The 21,177-nt window shown below is 49.9% G+C and overlaps 2 protein-coding genes and 1 long non-coding RNA gene across 3 annotated transcripts; 2 read left to right on the forward strand and 1 right to left on the reverse strand.

Annotated features, from left to right (window-relative positions):
- Window positions 1-552: 552 nt before the first annotated feature.
- On the reverse strand, window positions 553-21,073 carry LOC136324906 (uncharacterized). The gene is made up of 4 exons (XR_010729162.1): window positions 20,949-21,073; window positions 8,847-9,031; window positions 4,493-4,651; window positions 553-4,304 (listed from the first exon to the last, which is right to left on the reverse strand). It is a non-coding gene; the product is annotated as an uncharacterized lncRNA (long non-coding RNA).
- On the forward strand, window positions 6,872-18,568 carry LOC136324905 (solute carrier family 22 member 14-like). The gene is made up of 4 exons (XM_066258407.1): window positions 6,872-6,900; window positions 7,171-7,385; window positions 8,900-9,008; window positions 18,421-18,568. Exons 1-4 carry the CDS (start codon window positions 6,887-6,889, stop codon window positions 18,566-18,568), a joined length of 486 nt encoding a protein of 161 aa, XP_066114504.1. The 5' UTR covers window positions 6,872-6,886.
- On the forward strand, window positions 18,316-19,908 carry APOF (apolipoprotein F). The gene is made up of 2 exons (XM_066258405.1): window positions 18,316-18,745; window positions 18,912-19,908. Exon 2 carries the CDS (start codon window positions 18,929-18,931, stop codon window positions 19,811-19,813), a length of 885 nt encoding a protein of 294 aa, XP_066114502.1. The 5' UTR covers window positions 18,316-18,745; window positions 18,912-18,928; the 3' UTR covers window positions 19,814-19,908.
- Window positions 21,074-21,177: the final 104 nt, after the last annotated feature.

Consider the following 21,177-nt stretch of genomic DNA (forward strand, 5'->3'; position numbering starts at 1 on the left):
CTAAATGACTCTAACTTTTGAACTCTTCCCATTGAGTTATCCATCATCACCGGGTTCCAGGATTCCCTCTTTCCCTTGGCAGCCATGATGAATGCAGTGTCTGTCCCTCAGGTGGAGAGCCGGCCTGGTGGGCAGTAGCCTGGACAAACAGCCTGTTTTACAAAGGTGTGGACTTTGGGGTCGGGCATTTCTATATGTGTCAGGCCTTTATCCAGCTATAGGCCCTCACTACAATAGCCAAAATCTTTCCTAAAGAACATGGAGGAGTAGCCTGACCTGTGGTGGCGCAGTGGATAAAGCGTCGACCTGGAAATGCTGAGGTCGCCGGTTCGAAACCCTGGGCTTGCCTGGTCAAGGCACATATGGGAGTTGATGCTTCCAGCTCCTCCCCCCTATCTCTCTCTCCTCTCTGTCTCTCTCTCTCTCCTCTCTAAAATGAATAAAGAATAAAAAAAATGAATAAATAAATAAAAAATAAAAAAATAAAAAAGATAAGAACATGGAGGAAAAGATGCCATATATATAAAATGGTCTTTTTTTTTTTTTTTTTTTTTTTGTATTTTGCTCCTTTACTGAATTCTTTTATTTTTAAAATTTCTTTTCACAGGCCCTGGCCGGTTGGCTCAGCGGTAGAGCGTTGGCCTGGCGTGCGGGGGACCCGGGTTCAATTCCCGGCCAGGGCACATAGGAGGAGCGCCCATTTGCTTCTCCACCCCCACCCCCTCCTTCCTCTCTGTCTCTTTCTTCCCCTCCCGCAGCCAAGGCTCCATTGGAGCAAAGATGGCCTGGGCACTGGGGATGACTCCTTGGCCTCTGCCCCAGGCGCTAAAGTGGCTCTGGTTGCGGCAGAGTGACCCCCCGGAGGGGCAGAGCATCGCCCCCTGGTGGGCAGAGCGTTGCCTCTGGTGGGCATGCCGGGTGGATCCCGGTCAGGCACATGCGGGAGTCTGTCTGACTGTCTCTCCCCGTTTCCAGCTTCAGAAAAATACAAAAAAAAATTTTTTTTTCACATAATTACAACTTTTTATTGTGATAAACATTATATTGTTCCCTTTCTCCTGTTTATTTATTCAGTTCTTTATTTATATCAGCATGGACTCAGATATATTTGTCTGATGGGTTACCTATTGCAATCATTTATTTTGTTGCTCTAACTGTCTCAGGTTTGGTCATTGGGGACTCCTTCTGTTTGGGTCCTGTGTCCTTTTGATATGCCCTGTCATTTGGGGGACAATTCCTTACCTCTGGCACCATAAGACATCAGTATTTTCTCTGTTCCAACCCTCAAATCCATCACTCCTCCAAAGAAGCCTGGTTCGTGTCCTTAGAAACCAAGATCTGAGTACCAGATGTGACCACTGCTATGAACGGGCACTGCTCTTAGGCTATCTCAGTGCACAGAGATAGAAAGTACATCCACACACGTGTTGTACAGTGGTGTAAAATCATGAGTTCAGTCTAACTCTGTAGTTTCTTGTTTCTGCTGACTCAGAATGGCTTGCCTTCTCATGTGTTTGATCTTCTCTGTTTTAAATTTTGCTAATCTTAATCTGTAAGAGCCTTGCGGGCTTAATTAACAGAAACTTTTCTTCAGTGCAGGCTTGCTTCACAGGGTAGCCAAGGGATGCCCTAATCCAGGACCTCTTCAGCTGTGCTGAGGGTTTCGGCTCCAAGCAGAGATTTAAACTTAGTTCCCCACCTCCCTTATTGCTGTTCCAGGTAGCATCCTTACGGTCAGTATTGCCACCTAATGCCTCCCCAGACCTGCCTCTGGCTAGGTGCGATGCTGCTGTATGCCATCCTACTGTCTGGGCGCCTCTGGACACTAGCCCTGGCTCCCCACCTCCATGGCCAAGGCTTCCAGCCACCACCCTGGGCTTTGCTCTGGCCACTCTTGATGCAGATCTGAGGGCAGGGGCGTGGAGAAGAGGATTACTGGTTGTTTTGGTTTTTTTTACAGAGACAGAGAGAGAGTCAGAGAGAGGGATAGACAGGAACAGAGAGATGAGAAGCATCAATCAGTAGTTTTTCGTTGCGCGTTGCAACACCTTGTTCATTGATTGCTTTCTCATATGTGCCTTGACCGCGGGCCTTCAGCAGACCAAGGAACCCCTTGCTCGAGCCAGCAACCTTGGGTTGAAGCTAGTAAGCTTTTGCTCAACCCAGATGAGCCCACGCTCAAGCTGGCGACCTTGAGGTCTCGAACCTGGGTCCTTGGCATCCCAGTCCAACGCTCTACCCACTGCGCCACCGCCTGGTCAGGCGAATACTGGTTTTTGTTCCCTGGAGAACTCTTCTTTCACCAGACTGGTAGTGCTTTGGTGTGTGTGTAAACAGTTGGAGTTGTGGGAAAGTTGTAGGAGAATTCCTGAGGACTTAGCACAGCATTTCCTAAAACATTAAAAAATAGAGATGGGTGGGCCAATGGGGGACAAATTATGTTATCTAAGAGGGTTCTGAAGCAAAGAAGGGAACTACAAAGCACCGCAGGGTTGGGATCCAAATTGTTCCAGCAGAGAGGCTAATTTCTAGCCAGTGGCTCCCACACCAGCCCGATGTCTAGGAAGTGGTGTCAGTAGAGACCAAACTGTGTCCTTTCTTTGAACAGATGGCAGGCAAGGACAACTGAGAGTGGAGCTCAAAACCCAGAATTCTTCCAGCAACTTAAGTGTGGCCGCAGAGCAATTCCAGTCCGAATCTCTGAGGACAGAGTTACACAAGTTGAGGGCCATCAACACCACGAAGGATGACATCTTTGCCCATATCATGGATGCAGTGGGGGAACTTGGCACATGCCAGCGGGGCCTGGTGGCCCCAGGCTTCGTGCCCTACTTGCTGTCCTCCTTTTTCATCTTTGTTGACATGTTCATGTTCTCAGCCCAGAATACCAGCTGGATTCTGGCAGTGGGTGCGAACTTGTCAGAAGACAAGCAGCTGAATCTGACCCTGCGTCAAGATGCCAATGGCAGTTTCCTGATTTGCCTAATGTATTTCCCTGTCTCCTGGGATTTGGATTCCATCATCCAGTTTGGCCTCAACCAAACACAGCCATTCAGCAATGGGTGGATCTATCCCAAGAGCAAGATAGGTTCGCTGATCAATGAGGTGTGCCTTGTCCTGAGTTGTCTGTGGCTACACACAGGCCCAGAGATATGCCCTCACCTTCACCAGTCAGGTGGGGAAACTGAGGATCAGGGAGAGGAAGCAATTGGCTCAAGGTCACCCTGCAGAGGAAGGGCCAGGGCAGAAACTAGGATCCTTGTTGCCCAGCCCTGGCCTTACCTGTCTTATCCAGAAAGCTGGAGTGCCTTTGGGGGTAGGGGATGGCAGGGTTTGCCATCTGTCTGGGGAATTGCTTCTGTACTTGTGGCTCTGCCCTCTGCACTCACAGAAGGTAAGGAATTGAAGGAAGAAGCAGCTTTGATCAGGTACCTTTTACAGGGTTTCTCAGTCTAAGCTGCAACCTGGACCTCTCACAGTGCAGACCTGCCCAATTTGAATCTCTAGGCTGAGGCCCAGTGTCTGTATTTGAGGGAGGGTCTTTAGTGATGCTGGCCTTTTACTTAGTGACCTCTCCCACCTTGGCCAGCACCTGTTCAGGCCTAAATCCTAGAGTTTGCGGGATGTAGGATGGAAGGCAGAGGTCACAGAGCTGAAGCAGGCTATGCACAGAGTACCTGTCTCTGTCCCAGGCCCCTTGTGCTTAAAGGCCCACCTGGGAGGAGGCTCAGTCTCTGGACCCAGAAGACTGACCCTGGGGTGGAGGCCTGTGGCCAATCTTTATGTATAATTCCCAGTTTGACTAAGTCTGTGGAAGGGAATTTAACATGGAAGCTCAGGTGACCATGTTCATGGCTGGCCTCGTGATGGGGTTGCTCATGTTCGGGATCATAAGTGACAGGTGAGTCTCCCAGAGTTTCTTCTGGTCCCTGGGACGTCCTTGCCTCCTCCTCGTGGGCATTCAGAGTTGAGGAGTCTCGGGCTGGGGAAGGCGAGGTTAGGAGCACTCTGGAGGTCCATGGATGGCTCAGGCCCTGGTCCCAGGTGTCCGGCTGGGTCCAGATATGGAGGCCTACACGACTGGTGCAGCCCCCCTCCAATGCCCTCAGGTTTGGCTGCTGCTCCGCCATGCTGCTGTCAATCATGGGGATGATGATCTTCGGCTTCAGGTCAGCCTTCGTCAGTACCTCTCAGCAGTATCGGATCTGCCACTTCATGGTGTCCCAGGCGTTGGTGGGCTACAGCCTCAGCAGCCTATCTTTAGGTGAGGCTGGGCTTCATGGGGAGGGCGGCCATGGGCGAACCTGCAGAATGGAGTTGAGACTCAAGTCGCTGGTGGTAGAGGTGGGAGCCTCCACTCCAGGCTGCACGGAGGTGCAGAGAATCCATGCCCAGATGGCCCTTCCACCCTCATTCTCCATTTTAACCAACTCCACCCTACACATTCCCCTTTCATGACTCCTGATATACCACCCCCCGCCCCACAACTTACATTTATTAAGTCCTGAAGAAGTGCCCACACACTCATTCAGCCTTACAGCTGCCATCTCCTGGTGTGCTCACGGTTCCCTGGAAGGAGGACCCAAAGTCCGGCCAGAGGGATTGAGCTCCTCCACACAGGCTCGACCAAAGAGGCCAAAGCACAAATGCACTAAGAACAAAGACAAACAGAGTGATTCCTTGTCTTTCCATCTGGCAGTCACGAGGCCCAGAAGCAGGCCTTCCAGTGATGGGCATCTGGTCAGGCAGGAGGTGAACAGGGAGCAGCCGGGCTGACAAGGGACCAGAGGCTATAGCTGTGGTTGGAAGGTCAGGCTAGGGGCCTGGACTGTGCTTTGGAGAACAGAATGGCACTCTTCTTCCTGGCTTTGGAAGGCTGTCTCTGGACCTAGGGCAGATCGTGAGCAGGCAGAAGAACCTTTGCTCAGCCTGAACTGTCTCAAGCAGGGCTGGGCATCTCAGAAGGACCCTGAGCTGACCGTGGTGCTGTCCTCTTGGCCTCTGTACAGTGACAGAGTGGCTAACGGGGGAGAACCAGGCCCACGCCATCATCCTGGACCACAGCTTTTATGCCTTTAGGTTCTTGTTTCTGGCTGGGCTTTCCTACACATTTGCCCACTGGCGGCTGCTGTTCCTGGTGGGTGGGGCACCTGTTTTTACTTTCATCCCCTATATCTGGAAAGCAAAGGGGCACAGGGTGTGCACAGGGTGGGGCCAGCGGACTGGAGGTTGAGGGGTGGGAAGGGTCCTTGAAGGGGTGAAGGAGGTGGGAATGTTCCCTGGAGAAAGTATGAGCGGATGAGATGAGTGAGATCCAGGGGCAGAGTCTCCAGACCCCAGCTTTGCCCCTCCTCTGAGGATAACCTTCAGGAGATGTCAGAGAACAGAAGGGATAGTGTCACAAGGCAAGCTTTAAGGACAGGGAAATGGTCAGGATTGAAGGCAAAAAAGAAAATTGAGGCTGGCAAAGACTCAGTTGTCCTTGCTAACTGCGAGGTGGCCCCTGTGACATGGCAGGGGACCGAGGAGTTTCAGGAGGGCCCCAAAATGGGGCTGTCTAGGAAATGACTCCTTCACCGTGTGGGGCTGAAATCCCACCTATGAGAATGGGGCTGCAAGCGTGGGTGTGGACATGGGTGTGGAGGAGAGTGCCCTCAGCATGCCAGGGCAGGTGGTGGTGACCCTGAGATAGAAAGCAGAGAGCTTTCAGATTGACGGAGGGGAAAGAGACTGCCGGGCAGAGGCAGTGTGTGGCCAGGTGAAACGGAGCACCAATGGGGCCTGTGTGTGGCTTGGTCAAGGGCCGGGGCGATGACTACCAAGGAGAGGCGGAGGACACCTCCAGATTGGTGGCCACCTCCAAGGCCTCTGACATCTGAATGAGCTCAGGCTGGAACAGGATGGCCACCATGGAGGCGGGGATGGGCCCACTTAGGACTCTGGGTCATCTTGCAGTGATGGATGAGGGAGGAGTTTGCTATGCAGGATCCTCCCAGAGTTTCCTTGACTGATAGTGAAAGGAAAGATAAAGAAGGCCAAGCAGGTGCTATGTGGCTGCTATGAACAACAGGAAGATTCCTTTAAGTCTATTGGGCCAGGTAAGAGGCCTCGGGTGCAAAGCGAAGCCGGGGAAGGGGCAGGGGAAGGACCTCTTCCCTCCTCATTCTTTTAGGTGAGACCTTGGCCCAGAGGGTGTCCCCAGTCCACTGCTTGAGGGAAACAGTGACAGCAACATGAAATCCTGTCAGGGGAAGGCCAGAGACCAGGCTGGCACTGTGTGTGTGGGGGGGTGGGGGGTGGGTGGGGGACGGGGACAGGCTGGTCTTGTGGGTCCTGGAGGGGTAGGAGCAAGCTGGGGTCTCCACTCGGCCTCTGGCTGGTCCTGTTTGTCCTGTAGCTAAAGGTGCCCAGAGAGCCAGTGACTGAGGCCTCACTCCTGGACTTCTATAACAATAGGCAGCTAGGCCCTGGCCGGTTGGCTCAGCGGTAGAGCGTCAGCCTAGCGTGCGGAGGACCCAGGTTCGATTCCCGGCCAGGGCACACAGGAGAAGCGCCCATTTGCTTCTCCACCCCTCCGCCGCGCTTTCCTCTCTGTCTCTCTCTTCCCCTCCCGCAGCCAAGGCTCCATTGGAGCAAAGATGGCCCGGGCGCTGGGCATGGCTCTGTGGCCTCTGCCCCAGGCGCTAGAGTGGCTCTGGTCGCAACATGGCGACGCCCAGGATGGGCAGAGCATCGCCCCTGGTGGGCGTGCCGGGTGGATCCCGGTCGGGCGCATGCGGGAGTCTGTCTGACTGTCTCTCCCTGTTTCCAGCTTCAGAAAAAAAAAAAAAAAAAAAAAAAAAAAAAAAAAACAATAGGCAGCTAGCTGTTCAAGGTGACCTTGGCGATGGCCTGTGTGTGGTGAGTCCCCAGGGCTTGCCTGCTGGGACTGCAAACAACCCTGCATGCCTGGAGCTCTGGTGAAGGCAGGGGTGTGGCCAGGCTGCAAGGGAGCAGGGCCTAAGGAACCTGGCTTGGCCCACAGCTCCCAGACCCATGCTTATTTCTCTTCTCCCACCCTGCCCGCTCTCCGCTGCTTCCATCTTTACACCTTGCCCCGTCTGCGTGTGTGCATCTGCATCTGTCTCACTCTCTCCTGTTCTCTCTGAATTTCTCTCCTCTTCATTCCAGCTTTAGTGTTGGCTACTGCTTTATGACGCTGGGCTTCACATTGAGGGAATTTGGTGCAAAATTCTACACCAGCCAGATAATTCCTGGCATCGTGGGCGTGCCCGCCCGGCTATGCACCATCTTTCTCCTGGAGCAGCTTGGGAGGAAGTGGAGCCTGGCTGTGACTCTCCTCCAAGGCACCATTGTGACCTTGCTTATCCTTAGCTTCTCCTCAGGTACAGCCCACCCTTCCCAAAGCACGCCCCCCCATGCTGTCTGTCAACCCCCATCTCAATCCTTCTTCACCCAAAGCCCACCTCCCCTGCACAGGCCCCAGCACATCAACAGCCAGCTCTGATTGCTAGACCATTGCCATCCCCAGGCGGGGTTGGGAGGGCCCAAGTCTGGGCACTCACAGCTCTCAGAGGCCCAGGAGAGGGCGTACTGTCCAGAGGACTCGTTCCTGTGCAGGCAGGAGAGTGGGCAACCTTCTGTTGATTCCAACCCACCTCACATCTGGTGGTTCAATGAGGACAGATGCAGCAAAAATAATCATTCAACTGCCCCGCCCCCGGGCCTCTCATCTGTAGCCTCTGATTGGGAAATACGAGTTAAGCTGTAACTTCACCAGGAAAGCAGAGCCCACTAAAGACTGCGTGTGGTATAGCTCTCACCTCTCAGGAGTTGCTCTTGCATGGGGGCCTCTCCTTCCCTGGGGAGCACCTGCCCTAGTACCCTGTGGGCTCAGAACTAAAGGGAAGCTGGGGGAAGTGTTTGAACATTTCACAGAACCGTAGGACAGTGACTATTGCCCAGGTCACATCACAGGGCTAGAGAGTGACAGGGCAGAGGATGTGGACATTAAGTTGCAGGTGTTCACTGGTTCAATTTCTATCCACAGGAACCCCCTAGGCTGCTGGGGCCTGGGCTGAGGCCTGAACTGGGGCTGCTGTGTCCAGCATCTGCCTCAAGGGGGCTCCCTCTCTTTCTATGGGGCTGGGCTGGAACTGTGAGCTTCTTGACTATGTGGGTGGGACCTTTCTTGTCTGAGATGTTGACTGTGTGAGCTGACTAAAACAAAACGGGCAAACCATTTTGTTGTTGAATTTCTTTTGCTTCGTTTTTCTTTTTTTTTAAGTGGGCCTATGATGAGTCAAGCAGAAATGTTTAAAACTCACGAATGTGTGAGAGAAACTGGAAATAGAATCCCAGCTAGATAAAACTAGATCTCTGACTTCATCCCAGAGCCAAGAAAAGCTAGACCGGAAGTGGGGAGTGGGAGAAGGCTGGGGTCGGGTCCAGCAGAGGTAGGCAGAGGAGGAGCTGCCAACTCCGGGCCCCAGGGCAGTGAGCAGGGACACCGGTGCCTGAGCTATGGCGTTTCCGGGGCCCTTTCTTCCTCCTTGGTGGGCTTGCCTCTGGGTGAGGATGTGGGAGACAGGAGAGAGCCTATTGGCACCGGTGTGGGGGTTGAGTCCAGCCTAAGAGGCCACATGAGTCCCCACGGGACCTCCTGACCCGCTGGCCAACTCTCCCGCTGCAGATTTTCTAACTCCCAGTCTGACTGGGCCTAGGCAGACTGACCCACCTCTGACCAAATGTCTGAGTTGGCTGACCAGGTATGGGTGGGGTGGGGTGAACGGTTGTGATGCCTTCTGAGAGAGACCCAGGGAGAGCCGATGGGAGGACTCCCCTACCTGGCCTGATGGCAGCGTGACCCCACACTCAGGTGCTCACGTTGTCTGACCAGAGTTGAAATCCAGCAAGCTCTTGATGATCCTGCTCGGAGAATTCAGCCTACAATCCTCGATCGTTGTGGTGTTCATCTACATTGCCGAGCTCCTCCCTACTGTCGTCAGGTATGAGCCTGGGGGGAGTGGACCTAGGGGGGTGAGAAGGCGGGGAAAAAAACAAGATGGATTGCAACAGCTAAGATTGGACTTTCACCCGGTGATGGGCAGTGTGCTGAGAAGTTTACTGGATTATCCCAGCTAACCCTCACACAAAAAATCTACCAAACAGCATCATTAGCCAGACTTGAGACAAAGAAATCAAACAGGTAAAGGCATTGGCTCAAGGTCAGACACAGCAAGAGACAGAACTAGCACTGGCCCTGGGCAGTCTGACTCCAGCTTAGCACCGACTGTCTGAGATTTGTCTGGGTCGCTCTGAGTCCCAGGCCGTTGACTGCCTGAGACCTCTCTGCTGGCAACAGTACCCTCCCCTGCCCCCTCTCTCTATATACCCCTCAGTGTTGGGTCTTATCTCTCCCACTCCTGACCCCATAAAGTAGGCCCAGAAAAACTACTACCCACTTTGAATCAACGAGAACTACATTCTCTAAGGTCACACTGTAAGTTGTGGCAGGGTAGGTTCTGGAGGGCGTAGAGTTTTGAGGGGCTGCTTCTTCCACTCTACCCAGCCTCTGGGACCATCAGATCCCCCGGATAAGCTCTGACCTTTCCTTCCAGGGGGACAAGTCTGGGGCTGCTGACTTTGGCCTGGTCAGCTGGAGGCATATTGTCCCTGCCACTGATCAGCCAGAGCGTCAGTCCCCTACCAAGTTTTGTCTGCGGCATCTTAGCTATCTGTGCTTTGTTCCTCTGCTCCATGTTTCCTGAAACACGTGGGCAGTCCCTTGATGATAGCCTAGAGCACTATCTCTTCAAGACAAGGTAGGTGTGTGAGGTCCCTGGGCTCTGGCCAGCACAAGGCCTGGTTCTGTAGCACTCAGCACTGAGAGTGTGTCCATCCTGCCCCTTTGTCCAAAGGGCCAGGGATATAAGAGACACTGTGTCCAAGGGAATCTCCCCAGCTCTCCTGGGCGCTGCCACTCAACTTTATCAAGCCCAGCCTCTGTCCCATCACCATGCCTGGCTCTTCTGACCCAGCAGGGGCCAGGTCCTCTACTTTCTGTGCCTCCTGGCTGCCTGTCTGGACTGGTGGGCTGCCTTACAGATGCCCTGGGCTTCTTGCCCTGCCAGGGCAAAGGACACTGGGTTGGCATCATCTCCCTGAGTACTTCTCCTTTCCTATCTGAACCCAGTCCTGATTTATGACTTTGGCCTTCGGCCTCAGCAGCCCAGGAGCCCCGTTTAAGAACCAGACTCTACCCCAACCCCCCATGGACACTTCTGGCCTCTGGTCTCCTAAGTGCCCCCTTGAGAACACTTGTGTTGTGATTGGCAGAACCATCACTTTGGGGATTTGGGCCAACATAGTACCTCACTCTCTCCCCGGACCTGAGGGTACCTGAGCAACAGTGAGGGGCAGAGGCTGCCTGATGTCCTCCAGGGCCCTCTGCTCATGCTACAGAGATCACTGCCTCTGGCCTCCTTCTGCCCTTCTCTGCTCCATTCTCCTCCCTCCTTTCTCAAGTTCTCACTGGCACCGTCATGGTTGGACTGTGAGCAGTAAAAGGTCCCTAGGCTTAAGCAAGCCATAGTTAATGGGGAGACAAATACGCAAACAGTTATCACTGATGGCCTTTGACAGAGGGATTTACAGACATACAGGAGCCCCAGGAGAGAGGAACTTTCATTTGGGGAGTTGGGGCACACTTCACAGAGGAAGTGACATGTGAGTTGGGCTTTGAACGTTGAATAGGCATCTGCCCCATTGTAGAGAGGGTAAATGTAATGCAGCAGAGTAATAGCATGTAGTTAGGAACACAGGCTAGGATCGCAGGCTCTGAGCCAGGCGGCCTGGAGTTCCATCTCTTCTACCGCTTCTTAGATGTGCACAGGGAAGTTACCCAATACCTCTGAGATTCTTCATTTACCTTTGAGTTCCTTCATTTGCAAAATGGAATGATGGTATAGTATTATCAATAGCTAGTAGGTATGGAACGTTTATTTTATTTTTTTATTAAGTGAGAGGCAGGGAGGCAGTGAGACAAGACTCCTGCATGTGCTCAAACCAGGATCTACCTGGCAAGCTGCCTACTGAGCGATGCTCTGCCAATCTCTGGCCATTGCTCTGTTGCTCGACAATTGAGCTATTTTCGCATCTGAGGCAAGGCCATGGAGCCATCCTCAGCACCCAGGGCCAACTTGCTTCAACCATTAGAGCCATGGCTGTGGGAGAGAAAGAGAGAGAAAAGGGGGAAGAAGGGGGAAGGAGACAGTCACTTCTCCTGTGTGCTCTGATGGGTAATCAAACTGGGGACTTCCACATGCTGGGCCAATGCTATACCACTGAGCCAACCGGCCAGGGCAGTGTGAATTGTTTATTACTGTCAGATCCTGTTCTATACATGTCTTTTCACACTTTATCCTAACCACATGCAAGGTAGGTCCTGTCACTATTTCCTATTTTATAGATGAGGACACTGAGGCACAGATAGGTTAAAAATGTGTAGCCTAGCCTTCTTCTCTCACAGGGTTTTTGTGAGGATTGTACAGACATAAAATGGTTGGCACTGTGTCTGACATGTGGCAAGTGCTCAGTAAGTACCAGTGATGAAGACAGCAGTCAGAACCTTAAAGATGGAGAAGACTGCAGGGTCAGGAGAAGAAAGTGGCCTGATCTTAGAGGCGAGGGTCCATCACAGGCGTCTAACATACAGGTGTGGGAAAGCCCCACCTCTGGGGACCTACGGCCATGGGAAAGCCCCAGTTCTCAAGAATGCAGAGTCATTATGGCTGGAGCTGCCTCAGACTTGCTGCTTTTTTTCAGCTCTGAAATGTACAGATCATGACTTGTTCTCTAATGGTTTGTTCAGGGACATGAACAATGATCTGGTGTCTGAGAATGAGTCATGTAATGATGGGACCGAGGAGAAGGTGAAGAACACCAGTCTCAAAGCCATGATACTGAGTTTGATGCCAGAGTTTCTCCACACTAAGTCTTTGCAGGCCACAGAAGGGACCGCAGGCAGACAGGATGACTGAGGGCCAGGCTCTCAGATGATCTTGGGGAGAGTTGAGTGGCTGGGTCTGGGATCTTAGATTCTAGGCCACAAATGCTGGGTCTAGTCCAGCTTGGGGGGCGTAGTTAGTCCTGCTTTAGAGTCAGCCCTCGAGATCCAAAAATGGCTCGTTTGTGGGGAGCCAAGGTGTGATTCATTCTAATAAAGGTAGCCTGTTGGAATTGAGATGGCTAGGTCCAAACTGGCTTTGTCTGGAGAATCCAGAAACCCATGCTCTGAGGACTGTGGGCTGGACAGTCTCATCCAGAATCCTTCATGTCTTTAGTTAACCCTTGGGGACAGCAAGGAGCTCTCTGGAAGGGGTGTGCGGTGGGTCATGTCTGTGAGGGCCAGGAGTGGGCAGGGGCAGGACTGCACCTCGACACTATTCACATCCTCCAGCCCAGGGATCCACTGGGTGGTCTTCCTGCTCCAGTGCAGGCAGAGGACAGATTTCACAGTCCTACTGTGTGCACCTGTCAAGTCAGGGCTGGAAGGTGAAGAAATCATAAGAGCTCCAATTTATATGATTGCATGGAGCTCACAGGTTTTTCTAGTGAAGATGAATCTCGCTGAAAAAGAAACGTGTCTGCAAAATGACTGAACATATGAGAAAACAAATGGCACACAGGCAGGAGCCATAAACTGGAAGGTTTACCATTGGTTGGTGGAGCTCTGTGAGAAGGACTTGACATTTGTTTAGAATGTTCAAAGAGGTGATATAACTCCTAAGACACAAATATGGAAAAGGACTCTCACAAATACTAGAACAATGTAGCAATTGAAGGGAAAAAAACATAATAAAGAAATGAAATTAGAATTGATCCCACCGAAGAGTGACTTATTAAATATTCTTTATGGGTTATTTTATCATTCGGTATCCTCCCTCTGTCTCTATTAATGTTTTGCCCAGAAATTATATTTTGCCTAAAATTATTTTTATTCCAATCTCAGAAACTTTTAAACTGAATAACACACAGAGAAGTACATAAAATCATTTAATGTATGATTTTATGAATTCTCACAAAGCACGTAGTATATTTATTACCTATATCAATAGGGAGGGCCCTGGTCGGCTGGCTCAGTGGTAGAGCGTTGGCCTGACATGTGGAAGTCCTGGGTTTGATTCCTGGCCAGGGCACACAGGAGAAATGATCACTTGCTTCTCCCTTCCTCACATTCCCCCTTCTCTCCCTCTTCCCTTCCTGCAGCCAGTGGCTCAGTTGGTTCCAGCACAGTTCTGGGCACTGAGGAGAGGTCCCCCAGAGCCTGACAGCCTCAGGCACCAAAAATAGCTTGGTACTTGAGCATCAGTCCTAGACACAGTTGCTAGGCGGATCCCAGCCCCAGATGCGGGTTGCCAGATGGATGTGGTCGTGGTGCATGTGAAAGTCTGCCTCACTATAACCCTTCCTCTCACACACACACACACACAAAAAAAAAAAAAAAAAAAAAAAAGACAAATTTGTGGACAGAGGTTCACTGTCTCCTCAAGCTACTGGTTTTTCTGATTAAAGACACTCAAATATCACTCAGTGCCTCGTTCATGTTTGATTGCTATGTGTGATGGCAGCCCTGAACCTGGCTTATTCTGGTAACAGAAGTGTACTTCCCAGTTCCCTTAATTTTTGGACTATAGTTATCCCTAAAACTTAGATGAAGCCCAGTTCCTGAAGTTTTGGTTAGATTTGGAAAGTGTTTCTACTCACCTGATAAACATGTTTTTGTGTGTTTTACATTACACTTAGGAAAGTGAGAAATAAAAATTGCAATGCCCCACCAGTTGGTGGCACAGTGGATAAAGAATTGTCCTGAGACGCTGAGGATCCAAGTTTGAAATTCCGAGGTCGCCAGCTTGAATGTGGGCTCACCAGCTTGAGTGCAAGGTTGCCAGCTTGAGCGTGGGATCATAGACATGACCCCATGGTTGCTGGCTTGAGCCCAAAGTTTGCTGGCTTTAAGCCCAAGGTTGCTGGCTTGAACAAGGGGTCACTGGCTCCCCTGGAGCCCCCTGATCAAGGTACATATGAGAAAGCAATCAATGAACATGTAAGGTGCTCTAACTATGAGTTGATGCTTCTCATCTCTCTTCCTTCCTGCATGTCTGCCTGTCTCTCTTAAAATAAATAAATAAATAAAAAGTTGTACTGATTTTTTTTTTTTTTGTATTTTTCTGAAACTGGAAACGGGGAGGCAGTCAGACAGACTCCCGCATGCGCCAGACCGGGATCCACCCGGCACGCCCACCAGGGGGCGATGCTCTGCCCATCCGGGGCGTCGCTCTGTCACCTGGGGCAGAGGCCAAAGAGCCATCCCCAGCGCCCGGGCCATCTTTGCTCCAATGGAGCCTTGGCTGCGGGAGGGGAAGAGAGAGACAGAGAGGAAGGAGAGGGGGAGGGGTGGAGAAGCAAATGGGCGTTTTTCCTGTGTGCCCTGGCCGGGAATCAAACCCGGGACTTCCGCACGCCAGGCCGACGCTTTACCACTGAGCCAACCGGCCAGGGCTGTACTGATTTGGTTTGACGCATCAATCTGTCCACTTTCCCTGGATCTCTCTGCCCAATGTGCGCTTTGAAGAACTGTGTTGGGAGCCCTTCACCGGATATTATCAGCCTTTCTGCCTATCCCTTCTCCTCTTCAGAAGATACAGAGTAACTTCCCCCATCTCATGCATAGGTCTAGGGCAGCAATTTTCAACCTTTTTCATCTCATGGCACACATAAACTAATTACTAAAATTCTGTGACACACCAAAAAATATATTTTTTGCTGGTCTGACAAAAAAAAATAGGTATAATTTTTATTCATTTGCACTGGACTTTTGTTGTGTTGACTGTTGTAAATTTTTTTTTTAAGTGAGAGGAGGGGAGATAGTGAGACAGACTCCCTCATGCACCCCAACCAGATCTATCTGGCAACCCCTATCTGAGGCTGGTGATCAAATCAAGCAAGCTATTTTTAGTGCCTGAGGCTGATGTGCTCAGACCAACCACATTATACTTAGCGCCTGGGTCTGATGCTTGAACCAATCGAGCCACTGGCTGTGAGAGGGGAAAGGAGAGGAGAGGGAGAGGAAGAGAAGCAGATGGTCACTTCTCATGGTGCCCTGATTAAGGATTGAACCCAGGACATCCACATGCTGGACCAACACTCTATCCACTAAGCTAATTGGCCAGGACCTATTGTCATTTTTTTTTTTTTTTTGAAGATCTTTTATTTTATTTTATTTTTTTTATTTATTCATTTTAAAGAGGAGAGAGAGAGGAGAGAGAGAGACAGACAGAGAGAGAGAGAGAGAGACAGAGAGACAGGGGGAGGAGCTGAAAGCATCAACTCCCATATGTGCCTTGACCAGGCAAGCCCAGGGTTTCGAACTGGCGACCTCAGCATTTCCAGGTCGACGCTTTATCCACTGCGCCACCACAGGTCAGGCTATTGTCATTTTTTAAATTTGACAATCTAAGGGAAAAGAGGTCAGGGCACCTGACTAAGAAGTACTGTATGCTTTAAAAATTCTTGCAGCACACCACTGTGCCTCTTGTGGCACACCATTAAAATTTGCTAGTCTAGCCATATAACTTAGCATTTTCCCGATACACCAAGGTTGTAGGTTCGATACCCAGTCAGGGCACATACAAGAATAAACCAAGGATAGAGTGGATAGCACAGTGGATAGAGTATCACCCTGGGACGCTGAGGACCCAGGTTCAAAACCTCGAGGTTGCCGGCTTGAGTGCGGGCTCATCCAGTTTAAGCGTGGGCTCACCAAATTAACCAGATTGAGCACAGGGTCGCTGGCTTAAGCCCAAGATCACTGGCTTGAGCAAGGGGTCACTGGCTCAGCTGGAGCCCCCCCGGTGAGGGCACATATGAGAAAGCAATCAATGAACAACCAAGTTGCCAGAACTACAAATTGATGCTTCTCATCTCTCTCTTTTCTTGTTTATCTGTTCCTGTCTGTCCCCTCTTCTCACTAAAAAAAAAGAATCAAACAAGAAATGCATAGGTGAGTGGAACAACAAATTGAGTTTTCTCTATCTCTTTCTCAGATCAATAAAGTAAAAAAAAAAAAGTATAACTTGCTAATTTCTTTTAAAAAGAAAGTAAGAAAGAGCCTGACCAGACAGTGGCAGAGTGGATAGAGCTTTGGACTGTGACGTGGAGGACCCAGGTTCGAAACCCGAGGTCACCGGCTTGAGCATGGGCTCATCAGCTTAAGTGCGAGGTCACTGGCTTGAGCAAGGGGTCTGCTGTAGCCCCCGGGTTAAAGCACATATGAGAAAGCAGTGAACAACTAAGATGCTGCAACAAAAAATTGATGCTTCTCATCTCTCTCCCTTCTGTCTGTCTGTCCCTATCTATCCCTCTCTCTGACTCTCTCTCTGTCTCTGTCAAAAAATTTAAAAAGTAAGAAAGAAAGAAAATCAATGCTCTAGGTATAACCTTAGGACAACAGGGATATGGCGCAGGACTGGCAGAGTCCAAAAGGTGAAAGATGTTTTTGTCAGCATGGGGCAAAGGTGAGGAGGACAATGTCTGGGCTGGGAAAAGATGCATAAATATTTGCAAATGTGATGTCCTTCACTGCTCTGGAAACCATCAGCATTCTGGCATCCTCGTGGTTCTGGCTAGGGTAAGGGAAAAGTTGAAACTGAAAAAAAATTCAAAACAATCATTCAGGTCATAAAGATCTCAAAGCAAAGGAAATAAATGTTTGGACTGTCTTATTCCTCTGGCTTGCTTCCTCCTCAAAATAGTGAGAATTTCCCATGCCCCATAAGAGTGGGAGTGAGGCATGTCCAGGATAATTAAAGTTTCCATGGGCTAAGACACTGCCTACCTCTGACCAGTCTTTGTGCCTCTTTGTCCCAAGCCTTTCCCCGTTTCCCAGCCTGAGCATTGCTTCTTTCCAGCTGGGCTGTTTCTGCTGACCCATCATGATCCAATCTGTGGTGTCCATGGTGGATGCGTTTTCAAGAAATGCCCAGAAATGGGCCCTGACCTCCCAGCTGTCTTTCACAGAAACTGGCCATCCACTGAACATGCGCTCCAATCAGATCCTCTCCTAGATCTGAAGCCCTGCCAGGATCTCTTGCACACAGCCCCCTTTATTCCCAGTGCTAAAATGTGTATATGATTGGAATTTGCCTTGCCCCTCTCTGATTAATAGCTATCAGTCCCTATTTCTTACTCCATTTTCCCTTTTCTTTCTTTCAGTTATCATATACTGGGCATGTAATATGTTTCAAGCATCTATCCTGTACCAAAACCCCAACTAGATGCTATTGTAGCTTGCTAAATTAATTTTTAATTTTTAAAAATTTTATTGATTTGAGAGAGAGAGGAAGGAAGGGAGGGAGGCAGAGAAGGAGATGGAGAGAGAGAGAGAAAAAACATTGATTTGTTCCACTTATTTATACATTTATTGGTTGTCTCTTGTATGTGCCCTGACTGGGGATCAAACCTGTAACCTAGGTGTATCAGGACAATGCTCTAACCAACTGAGCTAACCAGCCAGGGCTTGCTTGCTAATTTAATTTTTAAACTGGAAAAAGAAATTTTAAAAAGGGCAAATAGTAGACATACCATATTTTCCCATGTATAAGACACTCCCATGTATAAGACACATCTTAATTTGGGGGCCCGAAATTTGAAAAAAAAATGTATTCCATAAAGTTACTGAACTCAAGTTTTATTCATTATAGAATTTGTACAACTCCTCATCACTGTCAAAACTCCCATCCATTAGCTTGTCCTCATCTGTGTCTGATGATGAATCACTGTCTTCAACAATGAGCACAAATACAAGTGCAAAAAAAGTGGGAAATGCAAGTAAAAAAATCTACAATCACTATAAAAGATGCACCCAGTTTTTAGACCCCCAAAATTTTGAAAAAATGTGCGTCTTATACATGGGGAAATATGGTACATCTAATCTCTTCTGATTCTGGGTCTCCTGGCTTTTATCCTGAGCTAGAGTAGGAACATGGCAAGGATCTCTAGGAAATGCTGAAGAATAAGGTCTTTGGTATTGAAGTCAAGTGTGTAACAAGGGGACAAGGTTTGAGCAACCGGTACAAATGGGCAAATATTTGCAGAGATTACATCTCTTACTAATCATAGGGGAAAGTAAACATCTCCTTTATTCATGGGACAGAGAACTGGGCAGCACGGAATCAAGCAGCTACCAGACCTATTGACTCTCACTTCTCAATGACTGGAGTGTGTGGTAATTTGGGGCCCCCTATAAATGGGTGGAAATAAAGCAGAGGAAGTCTCTGATAACATGAGTATGGAGAAGACCAAGTGGGAATAATTGAGTTGCATTTCCTGTTTCTTAGGTGTTTTTCTTTCTTTTTTCAGTGAGAATGAGAGAAAAAGAGAGACAGACAAACAGGAAAGGAGAGAGATAAGAATCATCAGCTTTGTTGTTGCAGCACCTCAGTTGTTCATTGGTTGCTTTCTCATATGTGCCTTGACCGGGGGAGGGGGTTTCCAGCTGAGCCACTGACCCCTTGCTCAAGCCAGAGGCCTTTGGGTTCAAGCCAGCCACCTTTAGGGTCAAGACAGCGACCATGGGGTCATGTCTGTGATCCCACAGGGCAGCCAGCAACCCCGGGCTCAAGTTGGTGACCAGTGCTCAAGCTGACAAGATCTGGATTTCAAACCTGAGTCCTCAGCATCCCAGGTAAGTGCTCTATCCACTGTGCCACCGACTGATCAGGCTGTTTCTTAAGACTTAACCTAAAAGAACAGAAGCTTAAAGGTATTGGATGAGGTGTGCCCTGATCCTGGGTTCTTTTATACCACATATCTTAGGGAAACTGTATGTTTCTGGTTTTTCTCCTTTCCAGTGTACTCTGGTTGAGACATGCGTGGCCTCAGACTCATCATTATATCACTTGAGCTGCTTTTTTGCTACCTCCTGCTGTATCCTGTGAGTGCCGTTTCATATAGACACCAGACAAATATCCTGTTGCACCATTCTTCATCTTTGGAATCCAGGTCACCCTCCTCAGGCTCCTTGTCCTGCCAGACCCTGCTCCCAAAGTCCTTGCCTGGCTTTAGCCATATGGCTCCTCTACTCAAGTTACTGGTAGGCCTGTCTCTGATGATCGCCCTGAAGGAAGCTGGCTGCCATTCTGATGTACGGGCCCTGCAGCTTGACCTCTACCACCAGGGAGGTATAAATGCTACACAGATCCTCATCCTACATCTTCATGGGCTAGAGAACGGCCGAAGCACTGAGAGGGGAGTGTCAGTGGATGCCCTGGCCTCTGCTCTGCAGCTGTTGGCCAGGGAGCAGGTAGGCCCAGAGAGGGCCCGACGCTCCCTCACCAAGGACTGTGAGTATAAGCAGGAACAGGATGTGCACAATATAGTCCAGATGTTGCCGGGAGTGGGAACCTACTACAACCTGGGCACAGCTTTGTATTATGCTTCTCAGAACTGCTTGGACAAAGCGAAGGAAAGAGGCCAAGATGGGGTCATAGACCTGGGTTATGACCTTCTAATGACCATGGCTGGACTGTCAGGGGGGCCCATGGGAGTAGTGATCAGCACTGCACTTAAACCTGCCATGAAGGCTGGGGTTCAACAGTTGATCCAGTATTACCATGAAAAAGAAGTAATCACCCCTCTTCCAGAGACCAGCAAAGAGGGCTTGGGCAGCACCTCAAATGTGAGTGACGTGGCAGAAGCAACTACCACGGCCCCTTTGGTGTCAGAAGTAGTAAATTCAACTCCTTACTGGTGATGGCCTTCTTTAAGAACGATGACTTAGATCGTGGAATTGGGAGTTTTGGAATATAAAGGTGGTAAACACAATAAATAAATCTAATATTCTGACAAGCTGTGTGTGTAGCTGTGTGTGTTCAGAACCCAAATCTCTGATTTGTTATGGGGATGAAGGCAGTGCTGTAAAACTATAGGAATTTTAAAGTTTGAGGTTTGGCATCAGAGAGTTTGGTTTTGAATCCTGGCCATACTTGGTTGTTTTTTTTTTGGGGGGGGGTTGTTGTTGTTTTTTACAGGGACAGAGAGACAGACAGACAGACAGGAACAGAGAGAGATGAGAAGCATCAATCATCAGTTTTTCGTTGCGACATCTTAGTTGTTCATTGATTGCTTTCTCATATGTGCCTTGACCGTGGGCCTTCAGAAGACTGAGTAACCCCTTACTGGAGCCAGCGACCTTGGGTTCAAGCTGGTGAGTTTTTGCTCAAACCAGACGAGCTCGAGCTCAAGCTGGCGACCTCGGAGTCTCGAACCTAGGTCCTCTGCATCCCAGTCCGACGCTCTATCCACTGCGCCACCCCCTCGTTAGGCCTGGCTCTACTTTTTAGAGGCTCAGTGATCCCTGACTGGTAACTGAATGTCTTTCTCCAAGCTCAGTTTTTAAAATTTCCGAAGCGGGGATAATAATTTCCACCTCAATGGGTTTTGTGGAAATTAAAAAAACGATACAATGGCCTGACCAGGCGGTGGTGCAGTTGATAGAGCGTTGGACTGGGATGCAGAGGACCCAGGTTCGAGACCCCGAGGTCGCCAGCTTGAGCGCGGGCTCATCAGGTTTGAGCAAAGCTCACTAGCTTGGACCCAAGGTCGCTGGCTCGAGCAAGGGGTTACTCGATCCGCTGAAGGCCCGCGGTCAAGGCATATATGAGAAAGCAATCAATGAACAACTAAGGTGTCGCAATGCGCAACGAAAAACTAATGATTGATGCTTCTCATCTCTCCGTTCCTGTCTGTCCCTATCTATCCCTCTCTCTGTCTCAGTAAAAAAAAAAAAAAAAAAAGATACAATGAACCTAAAGTACTTAGCACAGTATCATTAGTAATTAGTTATCCCCTCCCCTTCCCATCCCCAAGTGTCGAAATTCCGGTCCCACCTTTTCTTACGGAGCCAGTCTCGGTTCCTTAGCTGCAGCGCGGTTTCTCGGAAATCAGCGGTTTCAGTACTTGGCTATTAACGGTCATTGGATTCCTCCCCCGGCAGATGCGGGGCTTCCTTGAAATTTCCCACCAATCGCGGGGGTTAAAGGTGTGCTTCCTCTCTGCTTGTCCTGCCTCCGAGGGGAGGGAGGATCTGCGGCGGCGCCAATGAACTCACAGCTTGGG

Source organism: Saccopteryx bilineata, chromosome 2 (assembly GCF_036850765.1).
Source record: "Saccopteryx bilineata isolate mSacBil1 chromosome 2, mSacBil1_pri_phased_curated, whole genome shotgun sequence".
Taxonomy (NCBI): domain Eukaryota; kingdom Metazoa; phylum Chordata; class Mammalia; order Chiroptera; family Emballonuridae; genus Saccopteryx; species Saccopteryx bilineata.